This window comes from Aquarana catesbeiana, linkage group LG09, assembly GCF_042186555.1.
Source record: "Aquarana catesbeiana isolate 2022-GZ linkage group LG09, ASM4218655v1, whole genome shotgun sequence".
NCBI classification, from domain to species: domain Eukaryota; kingdom Metazoa; phylum Chordata; class Amphibia; order Anura; family Ranidae; genus Aquarana; species Aquarana catesbeiana.
In genome coordinates this window covers 34,392,106-34,410,761 of record NC_133332.1, presented here as the reverse complement: position 1 = coordinate 34,410,761, position 18,656 = coordinate 34,392,106, and the positions used below count along the sequence as shown (strand labels likewise).

General features: G+C 42.5%; 1 protein-coding gene across 1 annotated transcript in view; it reads right to left on the bottom strand.

Annotated features, from left to right (window-relative positions):
- The window catches only part of LOC141107492 (class I histocompatibility antigen, F10 alpha chain-like), a 152,663-nt gene that overhangs the window by 115,468 nt on the left and 18,539 nt on the right, over positions 1-18,656 (bottom strand). The window contains exon 2 of the mRNA XM_073598262.1: positions 16,609-16,869. Within this exon, the coding sequence (XP_073454363.1) occupies positions 16,609-16,869 (261 nt within the window). The remainder of the gene's footprint in view (positions 1-16,608; positions 16,870-18,656) is intronic.

Here is an 18,656-nt window from a genome sequence, read left to right as displayed (position 1 = left end):
TGATCACCTGTATTCTGTTATGAGTTATGCCCTGTTCTTCCAGTAAGAGGTGCTGGAGGGAAGGTGGTTTGGACACAGGATGCAGATAGTTTGTATGGGCTACCCTGAACCAATCATTAATTTAAGTGGACAGGGGTTATTAAGCCTAAATAAACTGGGGATCACATGCTTCAGGAGGAGGTGGGGAGTTGGAAGAGGTGGCTGGAGATGGGAATGCGATCCAGAGAAGCAGCAAGAATGTGACCCTCAGGGGTCCAGGCTTGAAGGCCTGGAGGTGTAATGCTCTCAGCGCTGGATAGCACCAGTTCTTAAACCTGAAGGCCTGAGGGTTCAGAGACCTCAGCGCTGGATGGTTCATTCACCAAAGACATTTAAATAATCTCCAGGAACAATGGATCAGACATCACCGGCTGGGATGGTTCTGAACATTCGGAGCAGGAAGCGGCTGCTAAAAGGATGCGGTAGATCAGGGTGCGTCCGGATTTTTCCTGAGCCGACCAGGGAGGATTGCAGGAGTCAAGATAGGCAGGTGAGGCCTGGCACTTCTAAAATCTGAGTCCCAAGGTGTTTTTCAGAGAGGCACTGTCGGTTCATTAAGGGAAAAGTTAGAGCCCATTCACACAGGGACGACTTGTCAGGCGCAAGACGCAAGTCGCTCCGACTTAGAAAAAGGTTATTGTACGACTTTGGGGGCGACTTGCATAGACTTCTATACAGAAGTAGTTTTGCAAGTCGCCGCGGAGGTCGTTTGCAGGTCGCCTCGCTGAGGCGACCTGCAAGTCGCGTTGCCCCTGTGTAAATGGGGTCTTAGAGGCAGCTCATACTTCCTGAAGATACAGACTGTACATATTGCACATTCTTTTCTGCCATGCATTAAGGGGAAAGAATAAAGTTTAATGTTCAACTGTTTTGGACTGTCTGCTGTGTCTATCTGTGCAAGGAAGGGGGTAACGGAACCACACTACAGAAAAAACTGAACTATCAGCAGCTCCCAAGGGAGTAGTGCGCTACATATATATTATGTTTATTAACCACTTCAGCATTCAGATTTGGCTGCTGAATGACCAGGCCATTTTTTGCGATTCAGCACTGCATCGCTTTAACCACTTGCCGACCGCCTCACGCCTATATATGTGAGCAGAATGGCAGGGCAGGCAAAATCACGTACCTGGTACGTGATTGCCTTTCCATGGGCGGGGGGTCCTATCGGACCCCCCCCCGGTGCCAGCGGCGGTCGGCTTTTGTCTGGCAGCGATCAGAGATGAGGGAGAGGCCATCCGATCGTGGCCCCCCCCTCGCGATCGCTCCCAGCCAATGAGAAACATCCTCTGCCTCTGTGTAGTACATAGAGGCAGAGGATGTGATGTCATCTCTCCTCGGCTCGGCAGTTTCCCTTCCGGCACCGAGGAGAGAAGACATGTGAGTGCACAACACATACACACACACAGTAGAACATGCCAGGCACACTTTACACCCCCGATCCCCCCCCCCGATCCCCCCCAATCACCCCCCCTGTCAAACTGACACCAAGCAGTGTTTTTTTTTTGTTTTTTTTTTCTGATTACTGCATGGTGTCAGTTTGTGACAGTTAGAAGTGGTAGGGCAGTTAGTGTTAGCCCCCTGTAGGTCTAGGATACCCCCCTAACCCCCCCTAATAAAGTTTTAACTCCTTGATCACCCCCTGTCGCCAGTGTCACTAGGCGATCATTTTTCTGATCGCTGTATTAGTGTCACTGGTGACTCTAGTTAGGGACGTAAATATTTAGGTTCGCAGCGTTTTATAGCGACAGGGACCCCCATATACTACCTAATAAATGTTTTAACCCCTTGATTGCCCCCTAGTTAACCCTTTCACCACTGATCACCGTATAAGTGTTACGGGTGACGCTGGTTAGTTTGTTTATTTTTTATAGTGTCAGGGCACCCGCCGTTTATTACCGAATAAAGGTTTAGCCTCCTGATCGCCCGGCGGTGATATGCATCGCCCCAGGCAGGGTCAGATTAGCGCCAGTACCGCTAACACCCACGCACGCAGAATACGCCTCCCTTAGTGGTATAGTATGTGAACGGATCAATACTGGCGTCCCCAGCAGTTTGGGGTTCCCAAAAACGCAGTGTTAGCGGGATCAGCCCAGATACCTGCTAGCACCTGCATTTTGCCCCTCCGCCCGGCCCAGCCCAGCCCACCCAAGTGCAGTATCGATCGATCACTGTCACTTACAAAACACTAAACGCATAACTGCAGCCTTCGCAGAGTCAGGCCTGATCCCTGCGATCGCTAACAGTTTTTTTGGTAGCGTTTTGGTGAACTGGCAAGCACCAGCCCCAGGCAGCGTCAGGTTAGTGCCAGTACCGCTAACACCCACGGACGCAGCATATGCCTCCCTTAGTGGTATAGTATCTGAACGGATCAATATCTGATCCGATCAGATCTATAATGGCGTCCCCAGCAGTTTAGGGTTCCCAAAAATGCAGTGTTAGCGGGATCAGCCCAGATACCTGCTAGCACCTGCGTTTTGCCCCTCCGCCTGGCCTGGCCCACCCAAGTGCAGTATCGATCAATCACTGTCACTTACAAAACACTAAACACATAACTGCAGCGTTCGCAGAGTCAGGCCTGATCCCTGCGATCGCTAACAGATTTTTTGGTAGCATTTTGGTGAACTGGCAAGCACCAGCGGCCTAGTACACCCCGGTCGTAGTCAAACCCGCACTGCAGTAACACTTGGTGACGTGGCGAGTTCCATAAGTGCAGTTCAAGCTGGTGAGGTGGCAAGCACAAGTAGTGTCCCGCTGCCACCAAGAAGAAGACAAACACAGGCCCGTCGTGCCCATAATGCCCTTCCTGCTGCATTCGCCAATTCTAATTGGGAACCCATCACTTCTGCAGCGCCCGTACTTCCCCCATTCACATCCCCAACCAAATGCAGTCGGCTGCATGAGAGGCATTTTCTTTATGTCCACCCGAGTACCCCTACCCAACAAACCCCCCCCAAAAAAGATGTCGTGTCTGCAGCAAGCGCGGATATAGGCGTGACACCCGCTATTATTGTCCCTCCTGTCCTGACAATCCTGGTCTTTGCATTGGTGAATGTTTTGAATGCTACCATTCCCTAGTTGAGTATTAGCGTAGGGTACAGCATTGCACAGACTAGGACACACTTTCACAGGGTCTCCCAAGATGCCATCGCATTTTGAGAGACCCGAACCTGGAACCGGTTACAGTTATAAAAGTTAGTTACAAAAACAGTGTAAAAAAAAAAACACAAACAAAAATATAAAAAAAAAAAAAAATAGTTGTCGTTTTATTGTTCTCTCTCTCTCTATTCTCTCTATTGTTCTGCTGTTTTTTACTGTATTCTATTCTGCAATGTTTTATTGTTATTATGTTTTATCATGTTTGTTTTTCAGGTATGCAATTTTTTATACTTTACCGTTTACTGTGCTTTATTGTTAACCATTTTTTGGTCTTCAGGTACGCCATTCACGACTTTGAGTGGTTATACCAGAATGATGCCTGCAGGTTTAGGTATCATCTTGGTATCATTCTTTTCAGCCAGCGGTCGGCTTTCATGTAAAAGCAATCCTAGCGGCTAATTAGCCTCTAGACTGCTTTTACAAGCAGTGGGAGGGAATGCCCCCCCACCGTCTTCCGTGTTTTTCTCTGGCTCTCCTGTCTCAACAGGGAACCTGAGAATGCAGCCGGTGATTCAGCCAGCTGACCATAAAGCTGATCAGAGACCAGAGTGGCTCCAAACATCTCTATGGCCTAAGAAACCGGAAGCTACGAGCATTTTATGATTTTGCCGGTTGTAAACAGCGCCATTGGGAAATTGGGAAAGCATTTTATCACACCGATCTTGGTGTGGTCAGATGCTTTGAGGGCAGAGGAGAAATCTAGGGTCTAATAGACCCCAATTTTTTCAAAAAAGAGTACCTGTCACTACCTATTGCTATCATAGGGGATATTTACATTCCCTGAGATAACAATAAAAATGATTAAAAAATGATTAAAAAAAAAAAAAAATGAAAGGAACAGTTTAAAAATAAGATAAAAAAGCAAAAAAATAATAAAGAAAAAAAAAAGCACCCCTGTCCCCCCTGCTCTCGCGCTAAGGCGAACGCAAGTGTCGGTCTGGCGTCAAATGTAAACAGCAATTGCACCATGCATGTGAGGTATCACCGCGAAGGTCAGATCGAGGGCAGTAATTTTAGCAGTAGACCTCCTCTGTAAATCTAAAGTGGTAACCTGTAAAGGCTTTTAAAAATGTATTTAGTTTGTTGCTACTGCATGTTTGTGCGCAATTTTAAAGCATGTCATGTTTGGTATCCATGTACTCGGTCTAAGATCATCTTTTTTATCTCATCAAACATTTGGGCAATATATTGTGTTTTAGTGCATTAAAATTTAAAAAAGTGTGTTTTTTCCCCAAAAAAATGCGTTTGAAAAATCGCTGCGCAAATACTGTGTGAAAAAAAAATGAAACACCCACCATTTTAATCTGTAGGGCATTTGCTTTAAAAAATATATATAATGTTTGGGGGTTCAAAGTAATTTTCTTGCAAAAAAAAAAAAATGTCATTTTTTTTCATGTAATCAAAAAGTGTCAGAAAGGGCTTTGTCTTCAAGTGGTTAGAAGAGTGGGTGATGTGTGACATAAGCTTCTAAACGTTGTGCATAAAATGCCAGGACAGTTCAAACCCCCCCAAATGACCCCATTTTTGCACAAAGTTGTCACTAAATGATATATTGCTCAAACATGCCATGGGAATATGTGAAATTACACTCCAAAATACATTCTGTTGCTTCTCCTGAGTACGGGGATACCACATGTGTGGGACTTTTTGGGAGCCTAGCCGCGTATGGGACCCCGAAAACCAAGCACCACCTTCAGGCTTTCTAAGGGCGTAAATTTTTGATTTCACTCTTCACTGCCTATCACAGTTCCGGAGGCTATGGAATGCCCAGGTGGCAAAAAAAACCCAAATGACACCATTTTGGAAAGTAGATACCCCAAGCTATTTGCTGAGAGGTATAGTGAGTATTTTGCAGACCTCACTTTTTGTCACAAAGTTTTGAAAATTGAAAAAAGAAAAAAAAAATTTTTTCTTGTCTTTCTTCATTTTCAAAAACAAATGAGAGCTGCAAAATACTCACCATGCCTCTCAGCAAATAGCTTGGGGTGTCTACTTTCCAAAATGGGGTCATTTGGGGGGGGGGTTTGTTCCATGGCCTCCGAAACTGTGATAGGCAGTGAAGAGTGAAATCAAAAATTTACACCCTTAGAAATCCTGAAGGCGGTGATTGGTTTTCGGGGCCCCGTACGCGGCTAGGCTCCTAAAAAGTCCCACACATGTGGTATCCCCGTACTCAGGAGAAGCAGCTAAATGTATTTTGGGGTGCAATTCCACATATGCCCATGGCCTGTGTGAGCAATATATCATTTAGTGACAACTTTGTGCAAAAAAAAAAAAAAAAAATTGTCACTTTCCTGCAACTTGTGTCAAAATATAAAATATTCCATGGACTCAACATGCCTCCCAGCAAATAGCTTGGGGTGTCTACTTTCCAAAATGGGGTCATTTGGGGGGTTTTGTGCCATCTGGGCATTTTATGGCCTTCAAAACTGTGATAGGTAGTAAGGAGTGAAATCAAAAATTTACGGCCTTAGAAATCCTGAAGGCAGTGATTGGTTTTCGGGGCCCCGTATGCGGCTAGGCTCCCAAAAAGTCTCACACATGTGGTATCCCCATACTCAGGAGAAGCAGCTAAATATATTTTGGGGTGCAATTCCACATATGCCCATGGCCTGTGTGAGCAATATATCATTTAGTGACAACCTTTTGTAATTTTTTTTTTTTTATCATTATTCAATCACTTGGGACAAAAAATATGAATATTCAATGGGCTCAACATGCCTCTCAGCAATTTCCTTGGGGTGTCTACTTTCCAAAATGGGGTCATTTGTGGGGGTTTTGTACTGCCCTGCCATTTTAGCACCTCAAGAAATGACATAGGCAGTCATAAATTAAAGGCTGTGTAAATTCCAGAAAATGTACCCTAGTTTGTAGATGCTATAACTTTTGCACAAACCAATAAATATACGCTTATTGACATTTTTTTTTACCAAAGACATGTGGCCGAATACATTTTGTCCTAAATGTATGACTAACATTGAGTTTATTGGATTTTTTTTAGAACAAAAAAAAACAAAAAATAGAAAATATCATTTTTTTTCAAAATTTTCGGTCTTTTTCCGTGTATAGCGCATAAAATAAAAACGGCAGAGGTGATCAAATACCATCAAAAGAAAGCTCTATTTGTGGGAAGAAAAGGACGCAAATTTCGTTTGGGTACTGCATTGCATGTCTGCGCAATTAGCAGTTAAAGCGACGCAGTGCCAAATTGTAAAAAGTGCTCTGGTCAGGAAGGGGGTAAATCCTTCCGGGGCTGAAGTGGTTAACTGACAATTGCGCGGTCGTGCAACGCTGCACCCAAACAAAATTGATGTCCTTTTTTTAACCACAAATAGAGCTTTCTTTTGGTGGTATTTGATCACCTCTGTGGTTTTTGTTTTTTGCGCTATAAACAAAAAAATAGCGACAATTTTGAAAAAAACAATATTTTGTACTTTTTGCTATAATAAATATCCCCATTTTTTTTTAAAAAAAAAGCAAATTTTTTCTCAGTTTGGGCGGATATATATTCTTCTACATATTTTTGGTAAAAAAAAATTGCAATAAGCGTAAAATTGATTGGTTTGCGCAAAAGTCATAGCGTCTACAAAATAGGGGATAGATTTATAGCATTTTTTTTTTTTTTTTTTACTAGTAATGGTGGCGATCTGCGATTTTTATTGGGACTGCGACATTATGGCGGACATATTGGACACTTTTGACACATTTTTGGGACCATTGGCATTTATACATCAATCAGCGCTATAAAAATGCACTGATTACTGTAAAAATTTCACTGGCACGGAAGAGGTTAACACTAGGGGGTGATCAAGGGGTTAACTGTGTCCCCTCAGTGTGTTTATAACTGTAGGGGGAGGGAACTGACCTAGAGGAAGTGATGGATCGTGGTTCCTAGCTTTTAGGAACACATGATCTGTCACTCCTCACAGAACAGAAATGGCATTTGTGTGTTTACACACACACTTCCGTGTTCTGCCTCTCGTGGCCATGATCGCTCATGGCCGGCGGTCATCACGACCGTCGGCAATGAGCATCGGCACCCCCCACTGCTATCCCGATCCTGTGAGCCAAAGTAGAGCTACGACGGTTTGTGGGATCGTGCCGACCTGCCGCAGTAAAATGACGGTGGCTGGTTGGCAAGCGGTTAATATGTTTATTTCAGTGGATTATACTGTATATCTGGATGCATATGTGGGTTAAAAATATCCTAATTTTAAACATTTATATTATCACAATGGACAATTGCTCTTCAATTTGAGGATGTAGAACTTTAAATGACCCATACACTGCCTGACAAATCTGATCTTGTTTCAATCAAGACTTTCCCATGAACAGCATATTCTGGCTAACTGATCAGTGTGACTGAGGTTTATGTTAACCTTGCTACATATCGTCGGTAGTGCACCCCACTTAAGGACCGAGCCTCTTTCTGAGATTTGTTGTTTACAAGTTAAAAACAGTTTTTTTGCTAGAAAATTACTTAGAACCCCCAAACATTATACATTTTTTTTCTAACACCCTAGAGAATAAAATGGCGGTCGTTGCAATACTTTCTGTCACACCACAGCAGTCTTACAAGCGCACTTTTTTTGGAAAAAATAAAAATTTTTTAATTAAAAAATAAGACAACAGTAAAGTTAGCCCAATTTTTTTTAATATTGTGAAAGATAATGTTACGCCGAGTAAATTGATACCCAACATGTCATGCTTCAAAACTGCCCGCTCATGGAATGGCGACAAACTTTTACCTTTAAAAATCTCCATAGGCGACGTTTAAAAAATTGTACAGGTTGCATGTTTTACGTTACAGAGGAAGTCTAGGGCTAGAATTATTGCTCTCGCTCTACAGATCGCGACAATACCTCACATGTGTGGTTTGAACACCGTTTTCATATGCGGGCCCTACTTACGTATGCGTTCGCTTCTGCACGCGGGGTCATCGGGACGGGGTGGGTTTAAACATTTTTTTTATTTTTATTATTTATTTTACCTTTTATTTTTTTATTTTTACACTGATTTAGAAAAAAATGTCACTTTTATTCCTATTACAAGGAATGTAAACATCCCTTGTAATAGAAAAAAGCATGACAGGACCTCCTAACTACTTGCCGTCCACGCTATAGCCGAAAGACGGATACAGCATGGACTTAATTTGCCGGGAGGGCATCCATGGACATCCTCCCGTGCATGAGCGGCCTGCACACCCCCTGCGGATCGCGCTCTGTGATCAGCGAGTCTATGAGACTCAATATATGCAAAATAATCCTGCGCTGCTCACAAGGGAGAAAAAAAGCAGCTAACACAACCAACAAAGTGTATATGCAAAGAAACAACAAAAAGTGTAGCGCTAAACCATATCATAAATGACACTAGATGGGTAGGTATACAGTGAAGGGGATTACCAATATAAAGACCTATTCATGGATAGGAAGTCCTGATATAGGCGTTATGACTAAAGATGACAATGGTTAGTCCTTGGGTAAACATTATAAACAGGTGAATCCAGTGTCCCAAAACGGCAGATCAGCTCACTACCACCGAGAGAAAAAAAGGCTTACCAGATGTGGTGGACCCGACAGGGCATACGCCGAATTGGGTCAGATAAGGCTTGGGTGGTAAGTGGCTGTGGATGTCTGTGATATCGCAGATTGCTGGATTCCTCCAACTGGTGCCCGGGTCCTGGAAGGTGTGAGGAGTCCCAAGAATGTAGATGATTCTGTGGATCCTAGGGGGGGGTGAGGTGCTCCGTGGATGGATCCCTCAAACCAGCTCTCCATGTGTTCAGCTTAAGCTGTAGTCTACAGTGAGCGTGAGCTGGAGCCAGACTGCAGCCAAATCCATCCCTACCACGAGGGGCCTCTGGTGAACACCTGCTGGCTCTTAGATTCCGCACCCTGTGAAATCTCATGCTCTAGCTCCCAGTGTCATCCCTGTAGGTACTACAGAGTACCTGCTCTCCTGTATATCCTAGAGCTCCATCCGCAGCAGTCAGCCGTAGGGTCCACTACCTTGCGGTGCACTCCAGACCCCAACAGGGTGCATCTGTCACCTGGACTCAGGTGACCTGACACTGTGCCTCTCAAGGGTGGTGAGAGCTGCGCTCGCAGTCTGATGTTATTAGAGGATATTACACACTTTTGTATGTTTTAATCTTTGTAAGTGCAATGTATTAAGGGGAGTTTTTATGGATTAAAACTATCATAACAGTATCATGCTATGTGAATGTCTCTTTCATGGTGGCGAGTTGATATAGATGAAGTGTCTGACATTTACCAGACCGTAAGAGAAAGAGATATTATGGTATAAGGCTCGGCTTTTGCTGTGATGTGGTGAGTCGTTACCCATTGGGGGGTCTGTCACAAGGTGTGATGATGGGAACTGTGATTATTACAACAATCTCTTGCCATTCAACCCATATTGGGAACAGGCTCACAGCATTTATACTTACGGAGTATCAAAGAAGGACTTTTTTATATATTGATCTGAATTTTGATCAATTAGTGCTGGTAATGTTTGTATTTTCTTTTAGGAAGTTCAAACATATGTGTGTAGTATCATTATTTGTTATAGTAGCGGCTCTGGAGATATTGATACATGTGCGCTGGGAGGAATTGATTATTTAATTGGTTCCAATTGTGTTTTAAAAGACATGGATTGTTATGAAGATTGATTTGCTGATGAAAACCTTGTGGTTTGCTACGAGGGGACTTTTACTCTGGAGATTGCTCTTACACTAACAGACTGTGTCTAGATAAATGAACATTTGTTTCACATAAGGTGGTGGTGTGATTTCTGCAGGGCTGGTGCAAGGATTTTTGACACCCTGGGCGAAACCTCATTTTGCCGCAAAGGAGGGGGGAACTAATGCGCAAAACCAAAGTAGACTGAATAAAATGAATTAAAAGATGTGAGAAGCCACCAACATATGAAAGTGTTGCCACACAGAAATAATGATAAAGATATATGAAATATGTGATGTTAACTAAAATGTAGAACAAATAAATAAATATAACTAATACCACCATAAACGTGTATATCATAAACGTGTATACCATAAACGTGTAGCTCGGGACAGTACTTCAACATGATATCAAAACATTCACAATGATTGGAAACAATTATATAGCAGTGCAAAAAGGTAAATCCAATATCTCATAAAGTGAAAAAAATAAAGTACATAGTCCAACAAGTGCAATAAGGCTCCAATATAAAAGGAGCTAATCTTCATATAACAGTTCATGCAAAAAAAAAAAGTGCATGTGCAAAAATAATGTTTGATTGGTTTCAAATTCCTCCAATCATCAACACAATCCGTGGTGCGCCACACAATTCCCTCAGCCTCTCACCTCTAATAAAGACCCCTACGGGTCAAATCAAGCCTGCAATCTGGAAACGGATGCAATACAGCAATCGATCGACCTCCAACGATCGTCACGGCACTAGCGGATCACTGAAAGATGGCTTCAGCCTTGGCAAATGTAGTAAAGACATGCAATACAAAAGGATGGCTCCATTGTGCAGTATTTCCAACACAATTTTATTATAACACACGGTAGTAACTTACAGTTAAAAATCTTGATTTCAGCTAGCAATAGAGTACTTTCGGTCTCGGCCGCGACCGGAAGTGGCAACACCTGGCTCCTCTCTGACGCGTTGCGTCACTGCTCACGTGACTTCATCAAAGGGTGATGGAGTCAGGTGTCTGGTGTCTATTTATATGGTCCGTTCCATTATCAAAGCAGCTGGCTATGCGATTAATCTATCTTAATTAAATCTTTAATAAAACATTGCATCCAAGTGTGAATAATATATTAAATAAACCTTCTACTAAGGAATCCTAAATTCGAATATAAAAATGATGATTGATAAAAAGTTAAAATAGCCTATATAAAATCACCATAGGACAGCGCCATCTGGTGGTGATTGGTCATAAGACCTAAAAAACCTAAAACAGCACAGGAGACATCTAGTGGTGGAAAAATATTACATCATTCGCACAATTCATATAACAACCTCCATAATACTTCAATGCGATACACACAATATATAACTCACATATACTGACATCTTGTGGATAACTGGTAATAGGCAATTATAAAATTTGATGGTATATAATAATTACCTCAGTGTATAGAGAATAGAGAGGAAATATAAATGTAAGTAAGCGAATCATTTTAATCCTATAATGTCCGCATACAATCAATAATAAAAAGAAGGACAAAAGGGAAGGAAAAAAGGGATACCAGACTCCAGTGGGGTTTATATTTTTCAGTGCCACATACCAATAAAGATGAGGGATCTTTATTGTGGAATTCTGCGTAATGTTTTGACAGACTATGTTTTACAAAGCCCTTTTTTATATTTTGGACATGCTCCCTCAGTCTTTTCCAGAGCTTCCTTTTCGTTCTGCCAATATATTGGATCCGGCACAGGCATTCTAACAAATAGACCACCCCCTCAGTTCGACATTCTTTTGTGGTTACAGTAGAAGTAAAACTGGATTTCTTTTTCTTACTTTCTTTAGTGTGACAACAAGTGCAACAACTTCTGCAGGGGTAATAGCCTTTCCCCTATAAAAAAGGAAAGGTTATACCTGGTGGGGGGGGATCAAGCACATTTTTCGCTAGACGATCTCTGAGGGTCGGAGCTCTCCGATACGTAAATCGGGGCTTCTCAGGGAGAATAGCTCCGAGATGGCGGTCTGCTTTAATAATGTTCCAATATTTTCTGACAATTCTTTTGATTTGTTTATGTTGGATATTGTAGTCCATCACAAGTGATAGAGTTATTTTCTGTATTTTTCACTGTATCCTGTATCAGCTTCCCTCTATCCAATGCAGCCACATCTCTTATTCTTTCATCCATAACTTCCGGACAGTAGCCTTTTTGTACAAATCTCTCTCTGATTATTTCCGCCTGTTTAAGGAACGTCTCTTTTGTTGTACAGTTTCATCTTATTCTGATTAATTAACCCTTTGGTATGTTGTCCAACCAAGGTGTATAATGGCAGCTATCCAAAGGCAAATAACTATTCCTGTCCACAGGCTTGAAATAGGTCAAAGTAATTAATCTTCTTTCTTCTATATAATATATAATATAAACCCCACTGGAGAGGAGACAATAAGGTGATCAAAATTAGCCAATTAGAGTCCAGATGGATACATGAAATATGTACTTTGACTCCATTAGGACATAACATTGAATTCAATCTCAACTGCTTTATTTCTAATTATTAGTCTGGTATCCCCTTTTTTTCCTTCCCTTTTGCTGCTATGTCTTTCTTTTTATTATTGATTGTATGCGGACATTATAGGGTTAAAATAATTTGCTTACGTACGTTTATATTTCCTCTCTATTCTCTATACACTGAGGTAATTATTATATACCATCAAATTTTATAATTGCCTATTACCAGTTATCCACAAGATGTCAGTATATGTGAGTTACTGTATTTATTGGCGTATAACACTCACTTTTTTACCAAGAAAATCTTGTGCAAATAGCGTGTGCGTGTTATACGCCAATACTTCAATTTTAGCTCCCTCGGAGGGGACAGAGAGGGGGTTGGGACGAGCGCCGTCAGATTAAATACAGTGAGAATCTCCTGTTTACTTGGCGGCCTCTGTAATAGGAAGTCCCATCTCCTGGGCCGCCATTGGACCACTGTTCTGTCTATCATAGGGGATTCTCACTGTATGTAATCTGTCGGCGCTCATCCCACCTTCCTCCCTGTCCCCTCTAGGCTGCAGATGGGCATCGATCAGGCTGCACTGATGGCAATGGTGAGGCTGCTGCATTGATGGCAATGGTGAGGCTGCTGCATTGATGGCGATTGTGAGGCTGCATTGAAGTGGACTGATGAGGCTGCATTGATGGCACTTGTGAGGCTCCAGATGGGCATTGATCAGGCTGCATTGATGTGGACTGATCAGGCTGCATTGATGGCACTTGTGAGGCTGCAGATGGGCACTGACCCTTATTTTGCTTCAAAGTTCCTTATTTAAAATTTAAGTTTTTTTCCCTGAAATTCCCCTCTTAAAATGAAGGTGCGTGTTATACGCCTGTGCGTGTTATACGCCGATAAATACGGTATATATAGTGCATATCGCATTGAAGTATTATGGAGGTTGTTATATGAATTGTGCTTTAGGAATGATGTAATATATTTCCACCACTAGATGTCACCTGTGCTTTTTTACGTTTTTTAGGTCTTATGACCAATCACCACCAGATGGCGCTGTCCTATGATAATTTTATATAGGCTATTTTAAATTTTTATCAATCATCATTTTCATATTCGAATTTAGGATTCCTTAGCAGAAGGTTTATTTAATATATTATTCACACTTGGATGCAATGTTTTATTAAAGATTTAATTAAGATAGATTAATCGCATAGCCAGCTGCTTTGATAATGGAATGGACCATATAAATAGACACCAGACACCTGACTCCATCACCCTTTGATGAAGTCACATGAGCAGTGACGCAACGCGTCAGGGAGGAGCCAGGTGTCGTCACTTCCGGTCGCGGCCGAGACCGGAAGTACTCTGTTGCTAGCTGAAATCGAGATTTTTAACTGTAAGTTACTACTGTGTATTTTAATAAAATTGTGTTGGAAATACCGCACAATGGAGCCATCCCTTTGTATTGCATGTCCTCACCACATTTGCCAAGCCTGAAGCCATCTTTCAGTGATCCACTAGTGCCGTGACAATCGTTGGAGGTCGATCGATTGCTGTATTGCATCCGTTTCCAGATTCCAGGCTTAAATTGACCCGTGGGGGTCTTTATTAGAGGTGAGAGGCTGGGGGAATTGTGTTGCGCACCACGGATTGTGTTGATGATTGGAGGAATTCGAAACTGATCAAACATCATTTTTGCACATGCACTTTATTTTTTTTGCATAAACTGGCATATGAAGATTAGCTCCTTTTATATTGGAGCCTTACTGAACTAGTTGGACTATGCACTTTATTTTTTTCATTTTATGCACTTTATGAGATATTGGATTTACCTTTTTGAATGTTTTGATGTCATATTGAAGTACTGTCATGAACTACACGTTTATGGTCGTATTAGTTTATTTGTTCTACATTTTAATTTGCGCCACATATTTCATTATTCTTTCTCATTTTGCCGCACCCCCTTGGCTCCGCACCTGGAGATTTTTGCGGCCCCTTACCACCTATTTCTTCAGCCGTGGTCCGCAGGCCTTCACCTGTGCCTCTGGACCCAGCTTGAAGACAAATAGTGGTGGCACCAGCTCGTTCCTCATGTTATCCGAGGTCCGCAGGTATATGGACAGGCTAGGATAGTAAATAGACAGCCTAGGGTAGTATATGGACAGTGCAGGGTAGTATATGGACAGGTTAGGGTAGTATATAGACAGGGGGGTTGAGAGGGGAGGGCTGAGAGAGAGACAGGGGGGCTGGGGGGGCTGAAAGAGGGAAGGGGGCTAAGAGAGAGAGGGGGGCTGAGAGAGAGAGGAAGGGGGTGAGAGAGGGGGGACTAAAAGAGGGAAGGGGGCTGAGAGATAGAGAGAGAGAGAGAGCGGGCTGAAATAGAGTAGGCTGAGAGAGGAAGAGGGTGAGAGAGAGAGAGGGGGGCTGAGAGAGAAAGGGAAGAGAGAGGGAGGGATGAGAGAGAGGGGTGGCTGAAAGAGGGGGTTGAATTAGGGAGGGGGCTGAGAGAGAGAGGGGGGTTGAAAGAGGGGGTGAAAGAGGAAGGGGGCTGAGAGAGAGAGGAGGGCTGAGAGAGAGGGAGGGGGCTGAAAGAGAGGGAGGTTAGTGAGGGGGATGAGAGAGACCCCTAGCCCTGTCCCCATCTGCAGTCCCTTCTCTGTCCCATTGTCCCAGTCTGTCTGCAGATAAGTCTCTGTATGGTGACCGTTGTACGGTACCTTCCATGCTAGTCTGTCACCTTGATCCGGGGGTGCTTTGATCCTTCCAGCGGCTCCCTTGCAGCCTGCGCCTCCCACCCGTTCTCTGGGCCCCTAGTCAGCTTGTCCTCTGGGCCTCACATTAGAGAGGAAGTTTGAGGAGTCTGGAAGTGCAGAGTATGCTGCGCCTGCTACTTCTTGCCTTTTTGGGGGTCAGGGGACGAGGTCAAGGAGAAAGCTGAGAAGCTCTTCTCCCGAGTCCCCGGGTCTCAGGCCTATCTGCCCTCCGTCCCTCGCTAAACACCCACCATGTGAAGATGGATGCCCAGCCACCCGCACCCCAAGGACGCTGCTGTTTGCTGCTGCCACCGAACTTGAACTTTTCCACAATAACAAGGGGCCTTTTGCCCTGTACTAGATGGCCCACACTCAGGACAGCGCTCCTCTAAATTTTGCACCTGGGGCGGTAGTCCCACCTGCCCCCCCACACTACACCACTGGCGGCGCCCCCAACTGATGTGCATTCTAGTCTACCTTGCCTATAGGTAGGTTTTGTGTAACTAGAAACACTACGTTATTCAGTTTATATGGTTACACTGCAGTTATCTTTAGACCCACCAACATTTTATTTTCTGGCTCCTATTTCACTTGATCCACCAATCAGGACTCAGAAAAGGGAACTTTCAACCAGCCTGCTCCACCCACCCAATGAAAATTCCAATGATATCACTCAAGTGTGACATCATTGCTTGCAAAGCGCCATGTGACCATAACCTGCCACCAGTTCTGTCTACAATTTGTGGGGTAACAATGTTCATCCAGTGGGTGTACATTCTGGATAACTAAGCCTCATCCTAAGAAAAGAATCTTGCACACTTTCTGCACAGTGGTCATCTTTATAGTATCTTCTGATTTCATGATATGAATCACTGGAGCTCACATACAATGTTAGTTGTCAGTGTACATACTAAATACCAGACTTTTCCCCGGTAATCTTCTAAATACAGGACCATCCAAATCTGGTCTTAGAGGACCACATACGGGACTCTGAGGATAAAAAATACTTATCTAATCAACTCAGATCATTATTGTCTTTGCAGGACTCCTAAAACTGGTCACATCTCTCCAGCGGTGGGATGAACAGCACTGAGATATTACATTTCTCTGAAGATCACCATTAATGTTATCTCTCCAACTTTAGCTTTTTATATGAGATTACGGCAATTACATTGATTTTGCAGAGAATATTACATACTGGACAATAATAATAATGATTCATGTTTTTCATTTTAAACACCAAATCATGTGCAAAGGAAATAAACAATATTTATTGCCTTCACATTGGATTCAATGACTGGAGTGATCACATCTTCACCATATTTATTATACTTACTAAACATTCAGTCTGTAAAGTAAACAGTCCCCAGACTTTTACTATGTCAACCCCATTGTGTTTTCTGATAACTTTTTATACATTTTTATCAATGTTTGTATTCGGTGTAATAAATAGAAATGTAAGAATTCTCTCACCTCCAGTCTGATTGTATCGTCTCATCAATGTCTGTATATTGTTCTTGTAAACAGGCTCTGTAGTTTGTTCCCGTTGTGTGTATCTCTCCCAGTAATCAGATCCCACTTTCTTCATCCATTCAGTCTTGGGAAGATACTGCCGGGTGTCACTGTTATAATTCTCTATCTCCTTATCATCCAGATATCCGACCAGAGAATACACAGGGAGTCCGGATCCCGGAGAGGAGACTCCAGTGTGATAATACCGCATAGAGTGACTGTCTGATAGAGAAAAATGAAAAATATTCATTGAAGAAAAAAGTAAAGTTCTGAATGTAATATTAGTCCATAGTAACCAATCAGATTTCATCTCTGTGTCACCTGGCATCTGTAAAGTGAAAACGGATTGGTTGCCATGGGTTACTGCACATAGCAACAATAACCCTTATAGAATGTTTTACATTACACAGCATTGTATATATTCAGTTTGGGGCAAATTCAACATGGCAGAGGAAATACAAATCCCAACACATATCCAGGACACCCACTGCAGGTAGAGATTTCTGATAATATGTATACAGACTACACTAGGCCTGACATTACAAATCACAATCACTGCCATCATTAGAAATACATTTCTTATTGTGATTCTTTCCTCTATATAATTCCCTCACTGAGCTCTCAAACCTCTCCCTTTCCCTCTCACTTCTAAATGTTTAGGCTTAACCCCTTCCTGACCAACCGCTGCAGTTATACTGTGGAAGGTTGGCTCCCCTGTGTGAGCTGTTGTAGCTATACGTTGGCTCGCAGGGTCGGGATAGCAGGCGCACGTGTCCGCTGCACAGCGGGGTGCCGATGCTCGTGGCCGACGGTCACCGCCATTACTAGTAAAAAATAATAATAAAAATGCTATAAATCTATCCCCTATTTTGTAGACGCTATAATTTTTGTGCAAACCAATCAATAAATGCTTATTGTTTTTTTTTACCAAAAATATGTAGAAGAATACGTATCGGCCTAAACTGAAGAAAAAAAATAGTATTTTTATATATTTTTTGGGGATATTTTTTATAGCAAAATGTAAAAAATATTGTGTTTTTTTCAAAATGGTGGCTATTTTTTTTATAGCGCAAAAAATAAAAACCACAGAGGTGATCAAATACCACCAAAATAAAGCTCTATTTGTGGGAAAAAAGGACGTCAATTTTGTTTGGGTGCAATGTCGCACGACCGCGCAATTGTCAGTTAAAACGACGCAGTGCCGAATCGCAAAAAAGTGCTCTGGTCAGGAAGGGGGTAAAATCTTCCGAAGCTGAAGTGGTTAATGTACACGGGATGTTTTTACAACCTCTCCTGAACGATTTAACTTGACAGATAGTAACCCACATTTAAAATATTCATTTTGCTGCATTTACATGCAGAATTTAGCCGCGTTTAAAAAAAAATATACATGTATATTCTTTCAAAATAGCCAAAAACGAAAAACGCCTGTAAACAAAATGCGAGTTACCGCGTTTAGAAGTGTTTGGCCCTTGAAACGCCTCTAAATTCGGCGTCTGAACTCATTTTTTTGCTTTTCAAAAAAGGCCTCTAAACTCAACTGCCTAAAAATGACATTAAACTAACCTGTGTACATGGACACATAGGATAACATTGGATGAGTTCAGGGGCAGCTGAAAAAAGCATCCAACTGCCTCTGAACGTCTGTTTACAAGCAGCAGAGTACATGAAGCCTAAGACCCCATGTACACGAGACGCTGTTAAACGGACATTCAGAGGCAGTTGGACACTTTTTTCAGCTGCCCCTGAACCCATCCAATGTTATCCTATGTGTCCATGTACACAGTCTCATTTTTTGGCGTTTTTAGGTAGTTGCGTTTAACCTCGTTTTTCCAGAAGCAAAAAAATGGGTTCAGACGCAAAAGTTTTCCACATTTCAGACGCTAAACGTGGCTAAACGCCGGTACTGCGTTTAGGCGCGTTTGCGTTTATAAACGTTTTAAAGGTGCCCTATTTTTTTTGAATTAAAAATCTCAAAAATGATGGCAAATGATGAAAAACCATTAAAA